The 24,255-nt window shown below is 32.4% G+C and overlaps 1 protein-coding gene across 10 annotated transcripts in view; it reads right to left on the bottom strand.

The window, feature by feature from the left end:
* Nucleotides 1-7,781: 7,781 nt before the first annotated feature.
* Nucleotides 7,782-24,255, bottom strand: part of LOC145263108 (AT-rich interactive domain-containing protein 1B-like) — a 161,563-nt gene continuing 145,089 nt past the window's right edge. For all 10 annotated transcript variants that reach the window (XM_080120038.1, XM_080120040.1, XM_080120042.1 and 7 more), the window contains 2 exons: nucleotides 14,060-14,186; nucleotides 7,782-10,344 (listed from right to left, as the gene is read on the bottom strand). In XM_080120038.1, coding sequence (XP_079976164.1) covers nucleotides 8,030-10,344; nucleotides 14,060-14,186 — 2,442 coding nt within the window. In that variant the 3' untranslated portion in view covers nucleotides 7,782-8,029. The remainder of the gene's footprint in view (nucleotides 10,345-14,059; nucleotides 14,187-24,255) is intronic.

Here is a 24,255-nt window from a genome sequence, read left to right as displayed (position 1 = left end):
AGGTGTGTGTAAGGGTTAGGGTTGAGCAAAATAAAAATAAAAAAATGGAGTAGTAAGCAGACTCCAACCTATAACGCACCAAAAGAAAAAGAGGTGACCCCCTCCAAAAAACAAACAAACGGTCTTACCGATGTGCCTACCACGGTTATGACGTCATGGGCGGTCGAAATAACTTGCAAAAAGTTTCAGTGAAAAAAACCGACCCTCCTTGTAGAAAACTGCCAAGCTGAGGGTGAAAGAATTAATGTTTTTCAGCCAATTTTTCGATTTTGTCATCCAAAGTGTTGAGCTTCAAAACGCTATCAGTCTCGTGAAAATCCGTCGCCTCTGTTGAAAGTTTTAGGCAGACATGCAAACATACGTTTAAACAGACAGGTGAGATTTATATTATAGATGATGATGATGATGAATTCCTCATCGCCAAACTTGACAACTTTGGATACTTATATATTAACTAGCAGGGAGACCTGATGTTGTCCAGGATTGAATGAGGATCAACAAATGTTTCACACGTCTAATATTTTTATTGTCATTAAAATCTGTGAAATCACCATTTGTCAATCAAATCGATTGATTGCCTGCTCTAGTTGGAAACCCACCCACCTCGGTCCGCTGAGAGGAAACTCACGTCTCCCCTCAGTTACTAGGTCCACAATACATTGCCGTCTACATTGCACTGTAGAGAACTTACTGTTGATTTTATAAAATTATTTTTATACATAATGGCTTGAATTAATGTTTAAAATGCAAAAATTAAGTATTATGTCTCAATTGTGTTCTAAGTAGAAATATTCATTTCAAATGCACACGTTATATCAAAGAACCTACTATATGCTGGCTCCTTCTGCTTGATTCGTAATAAAACTTCTGAAATACACTTTTGATGTTAAAGGTGTCAACTTTGGTCGAAATCAAGCTTTTTTTTTTTTTTTTTATTACCGATACTTATTGGAGGCATTCCGAAAGAAAACCTATCTAAGAACACTCCTAGACACAAAGTATATGTGTGAAATTTCAACAATAATAAAAAAAAAATCAGCTCAGCAGTTTCAAAGTCTATAAGGAATGATCTCACACAAAGTGTCATACATATATAATATATATATATTGACACACACAGCATCGCTCACGAGTGACCACCCAGTATATTTATAGAAATTTTTCCCAAAAATGTCTTTTCTCTTTGTATTGCGAGAGTTTTATTAAAGGTAAATATGATAACCATTATAAATTTTCTTGGTAACTTGCAATAGAAATAAAATGAATATATATAAAAAAAAAAAAAAGTTAATAAAAAGGCGGAGGGGGGGGGGGGGCATGAAAAAGTGTCAACCCCTCTTTAGTGGAATACTTCCATGATTAGACTCATCTACCTACGTTGGTTTCTCAAAATCATAAAAACTAGCAGCTGCGTCGCGTCGGCACAGAGTCAAACACAAAATAGAGTACATTCAACATCGTCTTATTATCAACTCTACCTTGTGAACTCTGAGTATGGGAAATTCCCATATGCACAAAACAAAAAAAAACCCTAACTAAGGGTAAGGATAATGAGTAAACGTTGGATAAAATGATGGTTAAAATTATTACGAACTTGTCAGGATTCGAACCTGGAATTTTCTGATCCGTAGTCAGACATGTTATCCATTGCACTATAAGTCCTGTCCGTATGCCGAAAGATGTTAACGCGACTGTATACGGACAGCGCTAAATTCCGTTGACATGGGCAGGTAATTTTCTTGATAATTGCACAAAACCATTATTTCGGGCTTTTTGTGTGACTGCGTTGTTCGTTATGAACTATATATAGATAAGGACAATCTAGGAACTCGCACCTTTCAGGGAAAAAAAGAATTTTTCAATTTAGTGCATCCGTTCGAAAGTTTTATTGGTGTATATATATATATACATACATACATACATATATACATACATACACATAAATAAACATTTAGAATTTTATTAATAGTATAGATGCACACTATACCAATGAAAATAAGAGAATTGATTGTTATCTGTGCTTAATTATCAAAAAAAAAATTTTTTTTTTTAAACCTGTATAATTTATAGATTAAGTTGCTAATTTTATAAATAATATAAAACAATAGGAATCTGAAAAAAAAAAAAAAAAAAAGTTTGGAAAAATTTATAAAAATGTACTGGGTGGCCACTCAAAACTGAGCGATGCTATACAAGTAGAGATGAATGTTTTAAACAATGAAAACTATGCATGTATCGAGCAATACAAAAGAGAAACTGGTCATCCTTTGAAAACTAGGCCGAGAATTATAAATTAAAAAAAAAGTAGAAGGGGACTATAAAATGTAGGAATAACACTTTGATAACTGATAGCCATTAGAGACTAAAACGTGTTAGTCCGTCCATATTGTGGTATTTTCAGTTAACCAAACCTAATTTAGATATGGGAATTAAAAAAAAAAATGCTGTATGGTTTGTTTGAGTCAGCATGCATTTATCTTTCATTAATTTAAAGCAAAATGAAAAATTGAGCAGTTTATCAGATTGTAGAAAACCTCAACGAATTTTGTTTAAATATCGTGGAATGCATATGCCTTTCTGGCCTAGTTGATCTAATTTGTTCAGATGTAAATAAATGATAACGGCATAAAGTGGTAATTGATTAAAACATGCCTTGGACATATTAGTTCAGTATCTGGGTAGGTGCCAGATACCTCCAGATTGCAAATGTCCGTTGCTTACATTTAGTATGTTGTCATGTCTCAGAGTGGAGGATTTAGTTTGTTGTCATTACACACTTTTTTCAAGCACTATGGATCAAGGTAAGTTTATCAAATGCAAAAATTCTCCATGATAGTTTACCTTTTGAACTTGATAATTTTTTAAGCTTGAAGACAATCATAGTATCATTACTTTTTAAACTAAAATAAACGTTTTTGTAATCATCGATATCATAATTCAGATCATAAAGGCATATTGCCAGACATATGGGGCTAGTGTGATTTATTCATTGAAGTTCAGGCATTGACAGCTATGATTCTCCATCCATCTCTCTCCCTCAAGCCCTTCATGAATTCATTGTTGCTCATTTTTTATGTTGCCCAGGTGTTTAGGACTGTCAACGTGTTTCTTGCTGTAGTCCTCTGCTTCTTCTACCCATGATTATTCCAGTCAAACTAATCTGCTCTATTCCGCTTTTTCTGTAGACATGACCCATGAACCTCATTTGTCTTTTTTTATACTGGTGTTTGCCATTTCTAATATCTCTTTATTTTTTTTCTCTATCCAAGATATTTTCAAAATTCTCCCCAGTGTGATTTATTGTTCATCCCTGAGTAGGGAGTTGTGCAGCAAGATGTTTGTTCAAATTACATTTCTGCATGTTGGAAACGAAACAGGAAGAGAATTTCAAAGGCACATAGTCTTAGGAAAGTTTAGGTTTTCTGGTATCTAGAAGAGTGGGTAAAGGGGTGACATCTACATTGAAGGGGTGCAATTTTGCTGTTAGCCTGGTTGAGCAAAGATATTTACATTATTGAGGATACAAGTGCAGTACGTTCGCCAGAATACGTTCGATGGACATACTTGTCAAAGACAAGCACAGCGATACACCACTGCAACAATGGGACAAGATAGCAACTTTTTTTTTTTTTTTTGCACCCAGTCCAAAAGGATAATTCTCGTGGTTGGTATACTCGCCCAGAATATTCATACTTGAGCAAATTTGTTGACAATACAGATATATAGAATTCTGGCAGTGAAAAGAAGTTTTCTTAACCCTGTAGAGAGAGAGAGAGAGAAAGAGAGAGAGAGAGAGAGAGAGAGTTCACTTTCTTTGCAGCAGACTTGCATTAATTTTAATTCATGTTGTGATGAGAAGTTTGGACTATGAAAGGGGAGGGAAAAGAAAAAAAGACAAATGAAAAAAAATGTCAAATGTACCTAGTTTGGTTTATTTTAACAAGGCGATTGTAAATGCCTACATTTTGTACAGATCATCCGTCACAGTGACAGAATATTTATAAAGGTGGATTCTTAGCTTGGTGTTTTCAATCATTTCTTTCTTTTTTTTCTTTTTTTTTTTTAAATTCCTCTTTATTTCAGTTTTTGACGTCAACACAAGACCCAAATGTAAAAAAAAAAAAAAAAAAAAAAAAATAGAATAAAAAAAGGATTCTTGTTTCTGATTTCAGTTGCAGAAAAACAAAAGCACTGGAGAGAAAAACAAGTTTGGTACAAGAAAATGGCTGAGAATTTTTTTTTTGTTTAAAAAAAAAAAAAAAAAAAAAAAAAAAAGGTTCCTTTCACTAGATTTTGTTTACATTTATTTTTTTAAGGGATGGTTTTGCTTCTTTCATTTTATTTTCATTTATGCCCCTCCCCTCTCCCATCTCCTGGGACAACAAAGAAACCATATCTTTTATACCTTGAGAGACAGGTAATAAGAGAAAGGAAGAGTGGCAGATCGGGTGAGATGGATGTAAGATGCAAAGAAGGGAGAGAAACAAAGAGAGAGAGATAAAGGAAGATCGGAGCAAAGAAAAGATTGAAAAAAAAAAAAAAAGAAAAAACTACAAACATTGAAAAGTGAGGGGGTGGGGTGGGGTGGGGGCGTTTGTTTATGGAAATGTTGGAAGTTGGAAATATAGAAGTTGATTTTTTCTTTTTTTTTTAAAACAGAGAATGATGAAGGTTTTATTTTTTTTTTGTCCAAAAATTTACACAGATCTTTATAAAACCAGAAGGAAAATTAAATTAAAAAAAAAAAAAAATATATATATATATATATATATATTTATATATATATATATATATATAAATAATGATGATGACGAGAAGTGCCTGCTTCATCTGTGAATGCTTAGTTTATTTAATGGAGCTAGCCGCATGTGTTTACCCGTCAAAACTTGCATCAATATAGGATCTTCCCTACAGGTCGACAGGGGATGAGAAGAAAGAGAGACACACATACATTGACAAAAAAACCTTTCTGGTAACTGAACAGCACCACAGTAGATTTTGATTGGATACAAATTATAGAGATGAGAATTTCAAAGGTGCACATTGCAAATCACATATTGAAATGAATTCCTTTTCTTAATTTGCCAAATTCTGACCGAAGAGCCGAGTCATCCCTAAATAGATTCACACACGGATATTTTCAAACGGCCATTTCAGATTGAAATCTTCTAAAAATAAAATGCTGTATCGTTTATTACTGGTGCACATATTTACTTTAAACACTTCAGCTTAAACTTAAAATTTATTAATTTTTTTTTTTTTTTTTGTGTTAATTAACATTAAAATAAACAAATCATCATCATCATCATGATGATTGTGAGAAAAAAAAAATAATTGTACCTTTTACAATCACGCCAGTATAAAATAGAATTTATTTTTTATTTAAAAAATGAATTTTTTTCATTCGGGTACAACAATCTCCATAAACTCTTAGAATATTTCTGCATTTCAATAACAAATAACTGATTTTAATTTCTGTGGTGCAATACAAGTGTTGCCATGGGATTTGCCTACAGTAGTATGTAAAAGAAATTCACTATATTTGACGTTTTCATGTATGAAATGAAACGGTTAAACAATAATCATTTTGTACTATCATATTCGAGACATCATGGCAACACTTATAATGGCCAACATGTATTTGCAAAAAATAAAATAACTTAAGGTTCTTATTTAAAATTTGACAATAGTAAAAATAGAAAAAATCTTTATCATGCACATACTTGTCACGGAACAAAGACGTCATATTCCAAAAATCACATGAATTGATCAAGTAGATTTCTTATGTATCCTTTTTTAACGATTTTATCAATTTTAAAGTAAACTATCTATTACAACACTGATTGGTTTGTTTTTTGTTATTGTGATGAAATTCGAAACATTGAATTTCAATTGAAACCAATGGTATCTACCAAATTCTGATGTCACAGTAATGAACATATTCAAAAATCATGAAAAACGATTAGTATTATTAATGAAAATAGTTTTTGAAGACAATTAGCTAAAAGTCTGAGTTTGGCAAAAAAAAAAAAAAAAAAAAAAAAAACAGAGAGTTTGAATCATAACAACAGTAGATCTTTTCTGAAAACTGCAACGAACAACTGGATGATTTTAATAAGTCGAATTGAGTTGTCTTCCTCTTATTTAAAAATGGAGGCTATATATATATATATATTAAAAAAAAAAAATAGTGTCTTGGTTCTTAATAAAAATTAAAAAAAAAAATTTAAAAAAAAAAAAAAAAAATTAATTTACATGATTTGAAAGACATTTTAGTTTCATGACAATTATATACAAAGTTTTTTTTTTCTGTATTTTTTTAAAGCCAAATTCTAAATAAGAACCAAACTGACTTGCAGTATAATATCAAGAATTTATAAGCATCTTTGTTTACATCTTAAAATTTGCGTGATTGAAAAAGAAACTACAAATTGTCTAAAAAAAAACTTTTTCTCTCAATATTTTGTCCCTTTATTTTAATCTTTCCCTTAAAATAATAAAAAGATTTACTAAATTCTCTTCAGCTGGTCTTTCACCGTCATAGCCTTTGCGTTCGCGGATGATAACTTTGTAGGCAAACATGAGAAACTTAAAATTCAGCAAAAAGGATTTTTTTTTAATAAAATAGTGAATGGCGTATGACTTTTAAACCCGTAATTTTCTAGACTTTTTTTTAAAATTTAGTTTTTTTTTTTCTTTTAAATTTTCAAACATTCTTTTGTTGTCTTGCTTTTAGAAAGATTTTTTTTTTTGTTCAAATAATAATGTTGAATAACATTAAGAACAATTAACAGAAAAACTGAAATGGACTCCAGAGAGATTTCTGTTTCTGTACATTTATTTCTTCTGACATGCGAGTATAAAAACATTTGCACAAAGAAAAGATCAAAAAGCGATTTGTAATAATTTTTACAAAACGACACGTCTCGACCTCTGATAAACTTTTTGGTTTTCAATTTGATACGTTTATGATTATTGTGCTTTTTTTTTGCTTTCTTTTTTTTTAATTTTAATTTTTCGCATGAGGAAGTGAAAAGGAATCACATAGCTAAGGAATCAGTTGGCAAAAGGCTTTTAGAATAATCGGAAGCCTTTCATTTTGTAGGATGTTCAAATAATTTTCTTCGCTTTACTTTTATTTATTTTCTATTTAAATCGTTATTTCCTTTCACAGCAGGAGCACCTGTATATAGAGTTCAACCTACCTGGACAGAGTGGTTCGTGATGCCATTTTTTTTCTTTTCTTTCTTGTTTTATTTATTGATTTTTTTTTTGTTTTAAAAGTCTCAATACATCGTAAAATCTTTCCAGTAAGCAGGGGGAGGGGGACAGGAAGTAGAAAATCAAAATAGAAGAGAGAAAAAAAAAAAAAAAAAAAATGCACACCTAAAGACGGTAAAAAAAATATATATATATAAATAAATAAATAAAAATAAAAACCATAACCTACTTTGATAATTTCCCATAATTCCCCTATGAACAGAGCACAAGGCTACTTACACATGTATCATGATGAGAGAGAGAGAGAGAGAGAGAAAAAGAAAAGAATAGTGAAAGAGAAATAGAGGGTGGGGAAAAGAATGAAGGCTTTGCTTTCTCCACATAAAACGCTATACATAACTACAACTTGAGATGACGTGGGAGAGGGGTGCAGGAGCTGTAGTATCCTGTTATATTATAATAATGATAATGATGATAATGATGATGACAAAAAAAAAAAAAAAAAAAAAAAAGAAATAAGTTGTTTTTTGTTTCTTATGCCTGTTAAGTTTATTTAAAAATTTCTTATTATTTCTAGCCAGTGCTTTTATTTCCCTCCATAAAACAGAGGAAGACGTGTTTTCTTTATTTTTTTTTTTGTAGCTTTTTTTTTCTCTTTTTTTCTTTTTTTTTTTATTATTATTATTTTTGTTAAATTTCTTTAAAATCTTCACAGGGTGATACCATGAAGCTGATATGACAAAATGTACAGATACGATGGAAATGAAAGTAATGTGTTCAGCAATGTCGTCAAGTGATATTAAATTCCCTACGATGAGTGAGAACACTCATAAAGTACATCGGCTAAAGTCTGGGCGACATGCTGATCAAGAATTTGCGACATAACTAAATTCAAAAGTCTGCTCTGTTGATGTACAAAATAGGGTCTGTTCTCTGGCACGCGAGCTAAATGCACCAGGATATTTGCAGTCCGTCGTAACATATCGAGACTAGTTCCCATCATTTCGGGACTGTCCCGTAACACATTGATACCGTGGGTGCTTACCACTTGAACAGCATTGTTCTCGGCTGTCTCCAAAAAGTCTATCAGCAATGACACACTCGGATGCTGCATGGCAATTGCGCGTGCAGCACTGCTGTCTCCCTGCACAAGCTCGGATAGTAAAACAACGGCAAACTCTTGAGTGACCTGCTCCTTTTTGTTGGCGAGCATTTTTGTTAAGTTGTTGACCAGTTGCACTATCCGGTTGAAAGGTGGCGTTGCGAGCAGCAAATCCACGTTAGCTTCGTGTATGCACAATTTGCATAGCGCTTCAAGTACTAGACGCTGAGGCGAAAGGACGGAGGATGGCGACATGCTCGGCAAGGGATCTTGGGCACAGGCAGATGGACACACGGCCCAATGGAGCAGCCCGTTTAAAATGGGTAGACAAATTTCCTCGGGGTACATGGAAAGGTCGAGCTGTCCACATATGTTAGCAAAAATAACCAGTGTATTCTCCCGTAACGCATGGAGATGTTCCCACCACCACCACTCGTGTTCAGTTAAAGAGATATCTTCAAGTTCAGGTTCCTCTTTATCAAGTTTTCTCCGTACCTTCACCCTTGGAGGGTGTTGATGGTGGAGTAACAATAATTTTCCTAAAATATACATGAGACCTGGATGTCTGGACATTTCAGAGTCATTTCCCTGGATACACGACAAACTTCGAAATATATTAGAAATACAAACACATCGCCGCCCAATCTCATCTTGAGCTTCCGACATAAGGCATACGGCAGGGCGATCTCTTTCAAAGGCCTCCTCCTCCTCATCCTCACACATCTGAGCTTCTATTAACATGGTCTCGACAGAGACTCCGTTCTCAAGAGGAACTATTAAACGGGTTTCTCTCTTCACGGGAGCCGCCACGATTTGATTTTCACTTTTTACTACATTATCATCAGCTGGTTTTCTATTTTCTTTGTTTTCGCTATCAAAATCCATTTTTACAATACCATCTTTTTCACAATGATCTTCGGTATTTACAGCGTTTTTTGCATTGTGACTTTCAGACGATTTTGACCCATTGTCTTCAACTGTCTGATTATTATTATTGTTGTTATTATTGTTGTTGTTGTTGTTACAGTTCTGCTGCTGTTCCTGTTGGGCTTCTTCTTTTACCGTATCAGAAGCAGCAGGAGTTGTGACATCCGTACTCTGTGCGGGAGGAGGATGAGGAGGAGGAGTACCAACTTTTTTCTCTTTTTCTTCATCTTCGACTGGTTCCTTCTTGATATGGATTTTGTTGATGCAGTGGTGAAGGTTTTCATTCTCGATCACTCCATTTACACTTTTGTGGTCAGTAGTGGTAGGAGGAGTGGTGGCGGTGGTGGTGGTGGTGGTGGTAGTAATAGTTGTTGTTGGAGGAGGAGGAGGAGGGGGTGTGGGTGTAGATTTCAAAGAGGAGAGGTTGTTTTCTTTGTCTGATGCCGATTCAGCCAGTTCCTCAGGTGAGCAACTAAATTTTAACGGCATCACATCATTAAGAATGTCATCTTGGCAATCGTTTTTCATGCCGCGATAATAAAAGAGTTTCTTCAAGATGGCGTGATTGTTGAGATTTTCAAAATGAGTCTGAACGTGAGAGGACATATCGCCACCCCCGAGCTGCCAGTGCTGGGCTTTACTTTTGAAGCCAGTATAAATGTCCCACTGTTTGCCGTCTAAGAGAGCCGTCTCTCGATCGTTCTCGTTCACTTTCACCACTTTACCCTGCCGGGTGACGTATGTATAATTTTCCCCAATGCGCATGCCTTTCCACACGGTATCACTTTCCATATTTTTAAAATCTTCCACTTCCATTCCCTTGTACGATTTCAATGTGCCTTCTTTTTCTTTTTGTTTGAGGAGCACAGCGTCATAGCCAACTTCTAATTCGTGGAAGAGACCAAACATGTCGATGAGACAGCGTCGATAATGTTCAAGCAACACTTCAAGTAATCCAGGCAGATGTGAAAGAGTAAAGTACGTTACTGTAGAGTCATCAAACAAGAGAATCGACAATGTATCCAAAGCCCAGCTACTTTCAGCAAGCAAACCAGATTTCAAAGCCATCATAAGCTTCCAGGGTTCAGTCTGACCTGAAATTACAAAGTTTACATAGGTTAGTACGAGGAAAAAAGAAATAAACTTATTAGATTTAATAAATAAAAATACTCATTAAAGCTTTTGTACTATTTTTTTTTCATTGGAAAAGTTCAATTCTCTCCAAGTATTTCTGAAGGGCGGACATGTTTAGTTCTGTAATGTGCAAAATACCTCTAATCCCATAAACTTTTATAACTCAATCCAATAATATTAAACAAGCAACGGCAATAAGGATTTAGTAATTGATTCTCTCAAAGAATGTAGAGCTGGTAGCTCAAATGCTTGTCTTTTTTTTTTTGCAGCATAGAAAACGATTTTAGGAGAGCAGAAAGTTGACGTTGGGTTTACTTTCAGCATCCTCCTAACTCTTACTTCCATTATTTTGTCCTTTAGTCCTCACATTCCATGAGCAATGTTTCTGAAAAAAAGGGAGAAGAATTGCTGTTTTCAGGGCTGGAATCTATCGTTGGCTGGTTTTTGACCTTTAAGCATCAAGTGGCTTCATGGTTTGTCTGGATCAAATTTCATTAAAAATCAATCTTCCTTGAGCCTATGTTATAATTTATATCATTTTGCTTATTTTTATTGAACAAAACCAAAAGTTGATATTGTGGTGCCCAGTTAGGGTTAACTCCATTGTATGTCTTAAGGATTCAGGTAAGAGTCCTAGTACTGAGAAATTATAAGAAAGGAAGATAGTTTGAATATGATTGGATGCCCTTTTCCTGGATTGATCCATTTACTCTTGATTCTCACCTTAATAATGCTAAGTGAGTGAGGGGGAGGCGCAAATACTTTCTCCACGCCCCAAACTCTAAAGATTGAACCCTGATGTTCTGGGTCTATTAGCCAACACCAACCACTATTGCAATTAATTTTACTTATTCCAATTTATATTTTATTTTCTGTGTTTATATCACCTGTTGCCAGTGCTGGTTAACTATTATTAGATTGGGATAGTGCTCATGAGAGAGGTAGAGAAAAATCTTAGTTATTTTGAGCATAACTTTAAAAGTCTGGTCTTTGGAAATAAATGCTTGCAGATGTACATGATGAAATTTGTAAAAACTTTAAAAGATTAATCATTTATTTATTTTTTTTTTTTTTATATAGAAAAATATAAATCATGATATGTTAGCATATTTATTTTAAAAAAAAAAAATATATATATTTTAATAAATACAAGTATGAAAATTCATTAGCGAATTAATATTAATTACTGAATTTTCAAACCCGTACATTTAAAAGATCTTCAAAAATTGTGATTATTATTATTCTAAGTAATGTGTGAAAGGAAAAAAGAGAGAAATCAAAATGGAGAAAACATAAAATCGACTAAAGAAAAAGAAAAAAAGCAAATTATTCACAGCCAGGCAGGTGAAGTAGCATGAATCAAAACTATTTGTCTTGCAACATTTGTTTTTTTTGTTTGTTTGTTTTTTTCTGAAATGGCAGTAAAACATTTCCAAATATAAAACAAATTTGATTTGGGTTAAAATTCAAAATAGATTTGGGGAAGGACAAGAGAAAGATAAAAACAGAAAATGATAACATTTAAGGTTTGTATGTAATATGTATGCGTGTGTGTGGACTAATTTAACTAATATATATATATATATATATATATATATATATATATATATATATATATATATATATATATGCACTAATTGGAAGTGGGAGGAGTGTGGGTGGGGGTGCTAATAAGGAAATAAAAATCATTTTCATAGCAAGTTTGGTTTATCCTTTTAGGGGCATATTGATTTTCTTTTTATTAGGTGTTTGTATGATTGTTTTTTAAATTATGATATTAGATCTGAGGTGTAATCGGAACTGTCTAGCAGATTCCATGCTTTGCAACACTATTCATTACAGCCCCTTATATAACAAAAGTTTAGTTATATACCAGCTTTGTGATTTGGCTATTCAAGTAAATTCCAGCTTTAAATGTTTAATCACAACCAAAAAAAAAGAAGAAGGAGTTAAAAATAAAAATAAAGAATGGTATTTGTACTTTGATGCTCATGTTTTCAGTAAAAAAAATTTATAACTAATATAAATATTTCAGAGAATAAAGAAAATGGTTTTCATTGTATACAAATCGAAGTTGATATTTCAATTTGTTTTGCGTTTTCTAGTAATGTTCATCTGTCGGAACAATGAAGATCATCTCAGTGTCCTACAGATGATGGATGACTCATGCTGAGAGTTTGTTTACAATGAAGTTAGTTTGCACAAAGTTACCTCACCCTCTCATCCCAACCAGCCTAGTCCAACAGCAGGACAAAGACGAGACAGCTGAAGGCCGGGTAGAATGCAGAAGCTGCCGGAAGTGTTGACATCCTCCTACATACAGTGGCTGGTATTCCTAAATGGCCATCTAGTACTGGCCAGGCTGAACATTGCTTAGCTTCAGTGATCTAAGAACCTGTGTGTCAACACGATTAGATGCATTTTGCAGTAAAGTTGAACAGCATAAGAAAAAGCAAATTGGAAAATTAAAATAAGGTGAGTTTGAAGATGTAATTGAAACAAGGCTCTACATCAAGACCAAAGGGCTTTTCGCAAGGAATCAAAATGTTTTTTTTTTTCCTCTCCACATAGGCATCGCCACTTATCAAGACCCAGAGGCCACTCGAGGATAAGGGTTAAAGAGTGTACAGCAGTAGTAATCGTTAGTAATAGAAATTCGGTAAATTTGTTAACAAGTGGAACAGCTTATCAAAAACTTGTTTACATTGAACTTGAAGGCAACCACATTGTAGTCAGCTGGAAAGCAGGCAAACAGAAGACAGTTCCACAGGCGTGCAGTTCTAAGAAAGAAACTTTGTTCATGGAATCTATGCTTAGGTTCAGAAGGAGTGGGGGAAATTATTGATAGTATTTCCAGCCAGACGAGTGTTTCTCGTGGAAGTTTGGCGAGTGGGGACCATAAATTGGAGCTCAGATGAGCACTTGCCATGAAAACAACGATAAAACAGAGACAGACTCACAAGAATTCTTCTGTGAGAAAGAGGTTGTAGGGAAAAGAAAAGCCCCCCCCACTAGCATACGAAGTCTATTTTGTTGCATTAATTATATGTGTGTGTGTGTGTGTGTGTGTGTGTTCGCGTAAGACATTCAAACAGCAAAGACAACATTTTACTATATCAGCTTATTAAAAATGATGATATTCAAGGTTCACGGCTGGGGGCAGGCAGGTTTTCTTATTCATTCCTGTACAATGCCTGTTTTGATAACTGAAAAGTTATCGTTATTTGATGGTACAAATGTAAAAATTACTTTATGTTCTTATACATCAGAAGAGTTTTAAAAAATTACTTAAAAGAAAAATATTAAAAAAATCTGATGTATTCGCATAAAAAAAAAAAAAAGAAATTTAAATGATCACACATACATACACAAAATTAAAAAAATATATATTTAAAATGAATTTTGAAAAGCGGTTTTGCAATATTGGGTAGGTGGGTGGGTAGTTAGTGTCTTAGCTATTCAATAGAATGTCGGCTCTTAAAAAAAAAAAAAAAAGAAAAAGAAAAAAAAAAGTAGGAAAAAGAGAAAGAGAGAAAAAGGCATATTTGATATTTTTAATTTATTAAATTGCCAGAATGGAAAAACTGCGTGCAAGTACTACCAATAGTACTCACGAGTAGCAGCAGAGCACCGGGCGTGTGTGGTATTGCCATTAAATAAAGTATATATATTTACCTATGTCTTGTTTAGCTAGCCGCTTTCTCTTGGCCAGCAAGGGCTGAACAGCTTCTACGCTATCTGGTGGGAATGATATTTCCTTCTTGGGTGGGAGTTGAGCATTTGGTACCATACCCCCAGGCTTCTGTACAAAAAGACGAAAAGCAACCCATCATAGCTAGAGGAAGATTAAGAGCTGGACAAACTTAACACAAACGATGAGTTTTGAATGATTATAACAGATGATGATGATGATGATGATGATAATGAGTCGGCATATTTTCTTCCCTTTACTGAATACAAGATTACGAGTAAAATTAACTTAGGCTAAATTACCTAGCTCAAAAAATAGTCAAGCATAAAAAATTATTTTTTATAATTTTTTACTGTATAAGAAACATATACATAAAAATGAATTAGAGAGAGAGAGAGAGAGAGAGATATAGAAATCAACCCTTTCTGATTCATGTTAAAAATATTAATATTCAAACAAACGGTTGTTAGTTTTTGTTTTTTTAACCATCATTAACATTGACAAAAGAAAAAAAAAAAGAAACAAACAAACAAAGGATAATAAGAAAAAAAAAAAGGTAAAGAAAAAAAAAAAAAAAAAGAGTTTAAATGAAGTGCGGGAAAGAACAAGAGGGAAAGTAATGATATGTTATAAACAATCTTTTAAAGTCTTTCAGTCGGATCCTACACCGGAGAATTCTCTCTCCTCCCCGGAAAGGGAAAGGTGGCGCAGTGGGCTCTTCTCTTTTAATACCTATTATAATTATTCACCTACTCTAAACTTGCACACCCAATTTCACAAAGAATTTATCTAATGAAATAAATTTTACAACTTTTTTTTAAATGGTTGGAATTTTAGTAGGTAGTAACCATTATGATAAAGGAACCACCCACCGACCTAACAATATATCTATATGCAGAGAAAAATAATATAGAATTAAACAAAACAAAAATAATGGGCATACAAAATGGAAGTGCTGCATTAAAAAAAAAAAAAGAAAAAATAAATAAAAAAAAAAGAAGAAATAAAAAGAATCAGAGAGATAAGCATAAATTGTGTGTGCATTTGTGTATGTGCATGCACTTGCATGTGTAGGTGTGTGCATACATACAAGTAAATATACGAGAAAACAAAGGAGGAGGAGGAGGAGGAGAAGATATAAATGAATCATTGTAGAGAGTGGCCGGTGGTTATCAATATTAAAAATACTTCACTTGTGTGTATAAACTTGAGAACTATACAAACGAAAACTGAAGATTAGGGGTTGAGGCGGAGAAGTTAAAGATTTCGGAATTAAATTTAATAACAAAACAATCTTTTAAGGATCTGTTCTGATACTACACTTTCTTGTCCTAATCCCGAATGTTCCTTTTTAGGAGAGGTAGATGATTTTCTCCCACATTAAAAGCTGACTGTCTAACTGCCCTTGTGAGGAGGTAAATAAAAAAGCGATAACAAAACTATCAGAAAATTGATAACAAAATAGTGTAGCAGTTAAAATTTCATACACAATATCATTTGGTTAAAGCAAAAGAAAAAGTTCTTGATGTTCAGTTAGAATTGCATTAAAAAATACAGAAAATATGATGTATATTCTCGTCAAAACAAAAAAATATTCCAAAAATCACATAAATTGAATAGATTTTTTATATTAAAAAAAAAAAAAAAAAAAAAAAATTAAAATTTACACTTTTTTTTTTTAGAGATTAAAATGTTTTAATAATTTTGATTACAAACAAAATCTCAGTAATTGAATTGAGTTGTCATTTTTTAATTTAAAAAAACAAAATGGCAGCTTCTAAAGCTTGCCTCACTTTGTAATAGTCAGTTTATTATTTAAAAACAAAAAAAAAAACAACCCAATCAATTTACATGATTTTTGGTACATGACATCTTTATTTCGTAATGAGCATATACATCATATTTTTTTTTTTTTTTTTTTTTTTTTCTTGAAATAGTGTAATTCTAAATAATCCCCCCATTTTTATTTTTGTTATAATTTCTAGTCAATACAAGCAACAGATGCAACAATAAGTACCTGTGCTAGAAAAATATTGTTAAAATCATTATAAACCATGGGCCTGGGTTACAAGATCAAAGTGTAGTATCTGTTCCAGCAGATGCTGCAATCAAAGACCATTGCCCTTGTGGTAATAACTTTCTGCTCCATGTAGGGGCAACCCTATATACCAAGAGGAAGCACTACCAGCTCGTCTCCCCACCCCCTCTACATTAAAAAACGGCCTTGTGCCTAATTTGCTCAGTGGGGAAGCAAATAAATACCATAAACTATTTTGAGAATAAATTTTGTAAATTTATTCTTAAAACAAAAAAAAAAAGTCAAAATTACAAATACACTTGGTACACTAACTAGAAATGCAGTAATTATTTATAAACAATATTTGATAACCATAAAGCAATATTTTTTCCAGTTTTTTTTTTTTTTTTTTTTTTTTTTTTTTTTTTTTTTTAAAGAATGTTATTAGTGATGCTGAACCACTGTATAAATTTTTAGATATAGGTTATTTGGACATGGATCTAACTTAACTTGATTTGAGCCCAAAACAATAAATGTTAAGGGGTCATAATAGTAGTGGTCAAAGTTTTAAAAAATTTGACCTCTGCGGTCAATTACTCAGACAATTTCTGGTCTAAACATTTTAAATTTTATATAAAGGGTATTCAGACATAGGGCAAGCTTTTTAATCAGTTTGGGTTGAAAATTTGAGCTACCAATATAGAAATATATGTATGTATCTTTGCATGTCTGCTAAAAACTTTTGACAGAGGCGACGGATCAGTATCGTTTTGAAGCTTGATCTTTTAGACGACAAATACCGAAAAATTGGCTAAAAACATTAATTTCTTCACCCTCAACTGGGCACTTTTCTACAGGGAGGGGGTCGCTTTTTTTCGTCGATATTTCGAAAGTCATCCCCTCTTTTCGATTGTCTAGCCTTAATTTAAATCTACGTCACTTCCGGCTTGGCAGTGGTCGTAAACAGCAAAGACGTCACCCCCCCCCCCCCGTTCTTTTCCTCCTTCGCAGTACTGGTTGGAGCCTGCCTTTCTACTACCACTTTTTTTTTTTTTTTTGCTCAACACACCTCCAAACACCCGGGCAACGCCGGGAACCCATGCTAGTTGAGTTCTAAATAAAAACCATAAATAAAAATGTATGCGTGTGTGTGTGTGTGTGTGTGAATGTACTGCAAAATTGTATATTATATTAGGTATGAAAGATTGTGATAGAGAAAATTAATGACAATTTGTGGTACAATGATCCAATAAAATCCGGTGGGGGGGCAAGAGCCTGAAATTCTGAACATCAAAGACTATGAACTCATCGAATGACCCGGAGGAGTAGAGTGAGGGGGTAAGGTGATTATCAATGATTGTTTACACATAGGTTACAGATAAAAAAAGATAACTTGAGAGGAGAAGAGAAAGAAAAGGAGAGAGAGAGAGGAGAAAGAAAGAGGGAGGGGGGGTTCTTTTTTTTTTTTTTTTTTTTTTTTAAACCTTCAAGTATTAAATTAGACTCTTTAAAAATAATGAATAAAAAGCTTTAGAAATAGTTTAAGGAGAACAGGAACGATGTCGAAATATTTGTGATTAATTATAAAGTTGGAGAAAAAGAAGGAGGTGGCAAATATGGACAAAAAATATACTGAGAAAACGAACTAAATGCCTAAGCAGAAATCTTTAAATGAACGCATTAAAATCACAATGAATGTACAAGTTAACGGCGATGTAGATAAAGTAATCATAATTGGAATTTTATAACGACGCACACAACAAATATTATCCCCTACCCACTGCCCTGCCAAAATCCAGCATTTACACACAATCTATTTTTATTCTGAAATATTAAAGAAAAAATAAATTTACCAAGTACAGTTTATATTAAACCTATAATAAAATACAAAATAAAGTTGGAATTAAAATATTACCTTTCAAACTTTTATAACCTAATATAATTTATTTCATACACACGCACATATAATTTATTTCATACACACATATTATAAAGTGATATATTCTATATAATATTTCCAGTATTTACTTCAACAGTGCTCAATATGTGAGTACAGTTTAGTAGTAGTATGAAAACACACAGGTGTCCATGTTTTATTCCCTTAGGAAATTATATAACTTCTGTTTATTGAATACTCTGTCAACTATGAAAGCCCACCCAAAAATAGCATTCACAGATAACGGTAGCCTCAAGGAAAGATGCTAGTCTGCTAAGCCAAGGGTGGCTTTTTTGACTGGGTTAAAATCTGATCAACAGTAATCATCACTTCTTACACTGATGATTGCATAAGCATGAAACACTACTGTTTGTAGATATAAAAGTTATTATTTAATATATATGTATGTGTGTGTATATATATGTGTGTGTGTGTGTGTATATATATATGTATGTGTGTGTGTATATATATGTATATATATGCATGTGTGTATATATATATATATGTGTGTGTGTATATATATGTATATATATGCGTGTGTGTATATATATGCGTGTGTGTATATATATATATATATATATATATACACACACACACATTATATTATATATATATATATATATATATATATATAAAAAAACGAGAGAGAGATGTATGACCTGTAAAATATTGATACGAGAGAGTACATAGATCTAAGTTCAGAGAAATAGAGTCAACAGTGCATGGTGACTTGACCGCCTCCTCCCTCCCCCCAAACTAATGAACATTATTAAAACAAAAGAATAATGTCCGTAAAGTGAACTGAATTTTTTTTTTTTTTTTATTATTATTATGAACATTGGGTGTAATGTTTTTTTTTTTATTTTCCATTCCACTTAATTCCAACTTTCCGACAAATGTATTTTAGAAGATAATTTATTCAGAGGAACTCATTTTTCTTCAATATTTTTTAAACTAAAAATCCAAGCAAAGTTAGGTTAAGATTTCACTAAATTATTCAATCGGTCATAGAGAGAGAGAAATGTGCACATAATTTTTATGTTGTTAATTATTCTCAACATAATAAAAAGGAAAAAAAAAAAAAAAACGTTTGAATTTAAATGAAAATAAAAAAGATTAATATTTACATAAGATATTAGTTAACATTAAAAATAAAATTAAAAAATGTTTTAAAGAAAGGGAAGAAAATAAGCATTAATTTGTTCAAAGTTTGTTGTTATCAAAAGTTATGATCTTACAAAGCATGACAATGACATTTTACAATTCATTTAAAAATCAATAACCAAACTATAAAGGCTGCATTTTCTAATTGAAAAAATTATTTTTTTCTGTTTTAAATATTCTTTCAATGTCTTTTTAAACACTGAATCGAATTCATCATATTTATAATAAAAGATTAATTGAAAAATTTGATTGGTGCCAGCCAGGGACACTTCAAATAATTGTAGTAAAGGATTAAAAACTAAATACATTTTATGATCACACATACATTCTTCTCGATATACATAGAGTAAAAAATTCTATCATGGCAATGAACAGACCCCATTTTACGAGTATGATGAATTAAAAGATTAAAAAGGTTAGCTAACTAGTATCATACCTCGTGACACAAAACCAGTTGGCTAGCTTTTGTTGATTATTTTAATTAATCATGCTAAGTAAAAATGAAATAGGGTCTGTTCACTGCTGTAATATTTAGTGTGTGTGTGTGTGGTTTTGAACACCCATAAGAAAATCATGTTTTTTGGTAAATAAATGGTCAGAAACTATAAGTACATCCATATAGGTGCTTTTTGGTGATGAAATGTTAAATTAGGAGATAAAATTTAGAAAGCTAACATCACGATACTTCTAAGGAATAGACAAATAGAATAATTTCTTAATGCCGTCCAACACATGCCAACATGTAAAACGGATGTTAAGCTGGGTACGATCAAATTTGGTTTGTGATAAAAATAGTACGCGTTGAACGAAAAGTGTTCGATATTATAAACAGTAGAGCATTTATATTATGGCTCAACCCCTTCATCTCTTCAAAAGATGAACCATTAGGTTGAAATCAAGCCAATGAAAGCTATATATAATATCCACACACACACACACACACAGTTTAAATGCACAGCTTTTTGCAAAATAAAGAACTTATGTTTCCCTTACACGGTGGTGATGGCTCAGTCGGTACAACGGTTGACTGCTGAAAACGCGTTTGGGTTATGGATCACAGTTGAAAACGCCCACCTGTTTCTAGCCATAACTAAAAACTGTGATACGACAAAACAGCTGTATGTGAGTGAATGTATGTGCATACATTCAATAAATTTTGTTATTTGTGGTAAATAGCATGTATTCTATCAAAAAGTGCTCAATATTATGGAAAACAGAGCATATGGCTAAACGTAGATATTCCTGACGGTCTCTTTAGAGGTAAATTTGTTAGATTCTGGAAAAACTAGTAGATATTTTATGGGTGTATTTCCTCGCTAGAATGTCTGCAGCAAACAAGTTCAAAGAAAACTTAAACTACACCATTCTTTTTCTTATAAAAAAAAAAGGAAAAAAGTTAAACTTCATCTTATACAGAGACACACATCTAAATAAAACCAAAAACAGTCACACTTTTTTCTTTTTTTTAAAGCGAAAACTAAAATAAAATTAAAATAATTGCTGATTGGAGGAGTGAAAAAAGGTGATTGGAGGATTCGGGTTTGGGAGGCGGGGTATGTGTAAAGAAGTCAGTGATGCTGCAGAAGCAAACTCAATATGTGATGGAGATGAAGAAGCTGGGAAATTGCATGCAAAAGGAAATCAGGTGTTTAGAGATCAGGTGTTAAACAAAATATAATAAACAGGCTGTTCAGCAAAAAGCAATATATAAGTAAAAAAAAAAATAAGACAGATACGACGAATATCTATGGACTGACCCATCAAATGCATACAAGATTAGACTCTTCCATGTCTGATCATTATGTAAACTGACCCTCGAAAAGTGAAAGAGAAATTTTACACATTTCCTTGATACAATGTTAAATTACATTAAAAAAAAAAAAAAAAAAAAAAAAAAAAAAAATGAAATAAAATAAAGTCTGGTTTTAATGTAAACCAGCAAGCCGCCCGGTGTTGCCCAGTTCTAAGATATGCTTAAATATGCTATTTTAATTCATGCAGATTACATATTTATTATTATAGAGACAATTCTCTACCACTTACTATATTAACCCTAATATATAGAAGTGAGATCAAAACTTGAAATATATGACAGGTGTCAGCAGCTAAAATTGAAACAAACAGAATGCAATTTCAACCCTCATTCCTTAGTCTGAGCTTGCCCACACACTCACCTGTCAGTCATCTCTTATTTAAAAGATAGAATCGCCCAATTGTTGTAAACAAGTAAGCAAGCATGGATGTCCGGATGGCCTAAGTTTTATAATTATTGAGCAACTTCAAAGCAAACCCTCTAATAGCTATTGGCGGGATTGCTTTGATGAAGTTTTTAATTTTGATAAGTTTTATTAAGAAAACATTTCACTTATATAATGTGATTATGTTGACATGTTGCTTATATATCTATATTAAAAGTATGACAGCATAGCATAATCACTATCTTTGAAGTTTACATTTGGTATATGGAGTGCCATAAGATTCACAAAGCAACACAAATGTTTTGTGCTGCCATATACTTGATAAAGAAACCAACATGACAACATGCATAATCGCACTTTGTATAATAAATACTTAAATAAAAAAAAAATTTTTTTTTAAAAGTGAAAGGTTAATAGGTTTTGAAACATGGTCAGGAGAAAACCTGGTTATTTAAATTGATGGGGGAGGGGGGCGTTTGTTTTCTATGTTAGAAAATGTAACGATTGGAGAGAAAACTTTTGAATGATTTCTAAAAGTGATATACCAAAACATAACACGGAATGCGTTCAGGGAGAAGGACGTATGAAAATGACCCCCCCCCCCCAAGAAAGGGTTACTTGCATCATTTTTATTCAAAACTATTATCACCATCGATAGTTTGCTAAGATGTGTTGGGCAATGTAGACTGAAACCATTTTCAGTTACATTCAATATTGTTGATTGTTTTGGGTGGGGTGCAAGCTGGCATTCCCCATTCACTTAAATCTGATCAACTGGTTATTTTGAATTTGTTTTCTAAATTGATCAGGTGTCATTGTATAGGAATATAAAATGTTGCAGCTTTTTCTAAAATCAACAATGCTGCAAACATTATACCAATAATCAACAATAATGAACGAGGAGAGGAGAATTTAGTTAACTAATACATGTATATAAGCAATGTTATTCATAATAGTTCTTTGTATATGTATAGGGCACTTCTGAAAAAATATATAACATGGAATTTTTTTTTGTTTGTTTTGGTTAAAGCATTTAACTGTAATTTATCTTCTTTTTTTTTTTTTTTTACCGACTCCATCAATATCCAGACACATCAAAGAAAACAGAAAACAAATAGCAAGGACGGAGATTAATAGCCACAAAAAAAATCTTAACAAAAATATAATTTTAAGATACAAAATAATTGGTGCACATATGGAAATGGTACTCCCCTCTCTAAATTTTTTCGTCTTTCTTTTAGTGGATTATTATCAAATGGTCACTAATATGCCAGATTATAAAAACAAAAAAAATTTCAATATTTAACATTTTTTTAAAGAGGGCTCCTTTTCTAATAAAACGCTCAAATTGATCCCCCATTTTGGAAGCATTGGCTTTTTTTGGATAAATTTTTGTGAATTTAACCCTTTTTAAGCAGCTTAGCCTTCAAGAAAGACTAAGAAAGGCTAAATTTGTTAAATTCGCCCCAAATAAGTCTCTGCTTCTAAAATGGAGGAGTGATTTACTTGAGTGTTGTATTAAAAATGGAGCACCACTTAAAAAAATGTTAAATTTTGTATTTTTGTGATAATGACCATTTAATAATCCGCTGAAAAAAGAAATACGAAAACATAAAAAATTTACAGATGAGTGTACTGTTTCCATATGTGCGTCAAATAATTTACAGACAGAACTAAAACCACCATTATGATTCTGATAATAATAATAATAATAATAATAATAATAATAGATATGAATTATCTTTCTCTCTTATTGGGCAAACTATTAAAGTGAAGTATTTTTACACAAAAGTTTCAACAACATCAAATATAATGACGAGTTTCACATTTAAAATTAAGCTTTACTGTGAGAAATTTCTGAAACATGCAAAAGACATGCCTGCATGCAATCTCAAGTTTGTTTTGCATTAAATTATAAGGGACACTTTAGTATCAAATTGAAATACAAAATGAAAAACTCATTTAAAAAGTCAATAAATATAATTTAAAAATCCTCCACAATAATAAAAAAAGTCCATTAATAATTTATATATAGAGCCACTTGAGAAATGATTAAAACTTTTGTATTTCAGAACTTTAGTACTGACATCAGAGATATTACACTAATCCATAAAAATAAAATTAACGGGACTCAAAAATTACCTATATCCAAATTATGTCTACAAAAGGAAAACTGCGAGTTTAACGTATACGTGCAAGCTCTGGTGTCCAGGGCCTGAAAGTAAGGCTGACAATGACCAGTCCCTTAAAGCTTTGGCTCCTTCAATCCTAGGCACAAACATTCAAAAGTGTCATTTAGTTGTTTAGCGTGTTGTTCTGAGGGTATGTTTACAATTAAGGCAAGACCGGGTTTACTGGTGAAACAGATACGATGTTAAACGAAACAAGGGAGGAAAGCAGTATAGTGCTAAAGACTCACTTTGAAATGGATTTAAAAAAAAAATTTTTTTTTTTTTAAATCAAAGTTAATAAAACCCAAAACAATATTACAATTTAAAAAATGTTTGTTTCTACCAATGTGAGTATGGAGAGGAGAGAGAAAGAGAAAAAAAAAAACGTTTTTTTTTTTTTCATGTAAAACGGTATGGTGTATGCAAGACAAGTACAACATACACACACTGTGTATAATAATATACGAAAAGAAGGTATAAATAAAATATGAACTAGTGAACATAGTACGACAAATGCGAGATTCCATTGCAAAAAAAAAAAAAAAAAGTTCATATGCACCAATGACCAGTGAAAAAATTGGGGGGGATGAATAGTGGTTAATAAGTGATTCATGCTATTTGACCTTCACCGCCATCACCACCAGCCACACATGCTAAAACTTGCAAAAACAAACAGGTTTAGGTGTTTCTTGTG

The sequence above is a fragment of the Euprymna scolopes genome, chromosome 38 (assembly GCF_053919585.1).
Source record: "Euprymna scolopes isolate OS-2025 chromosome 38, ASM5391958v1, whole genome shotgun sequence".
Taxonomy (NCBI): domain Eukaryota; kingdom Metazoa; phylum Mollusca; class Cephalopoda; order Sepiida; family Sepiolidae; genus Euprymna; species Euprymna scolopes.
Note: the sequence above shows the minus strand (reverse complement) of the source record. Positions and strands in the feature narration are given on the sequence as shown.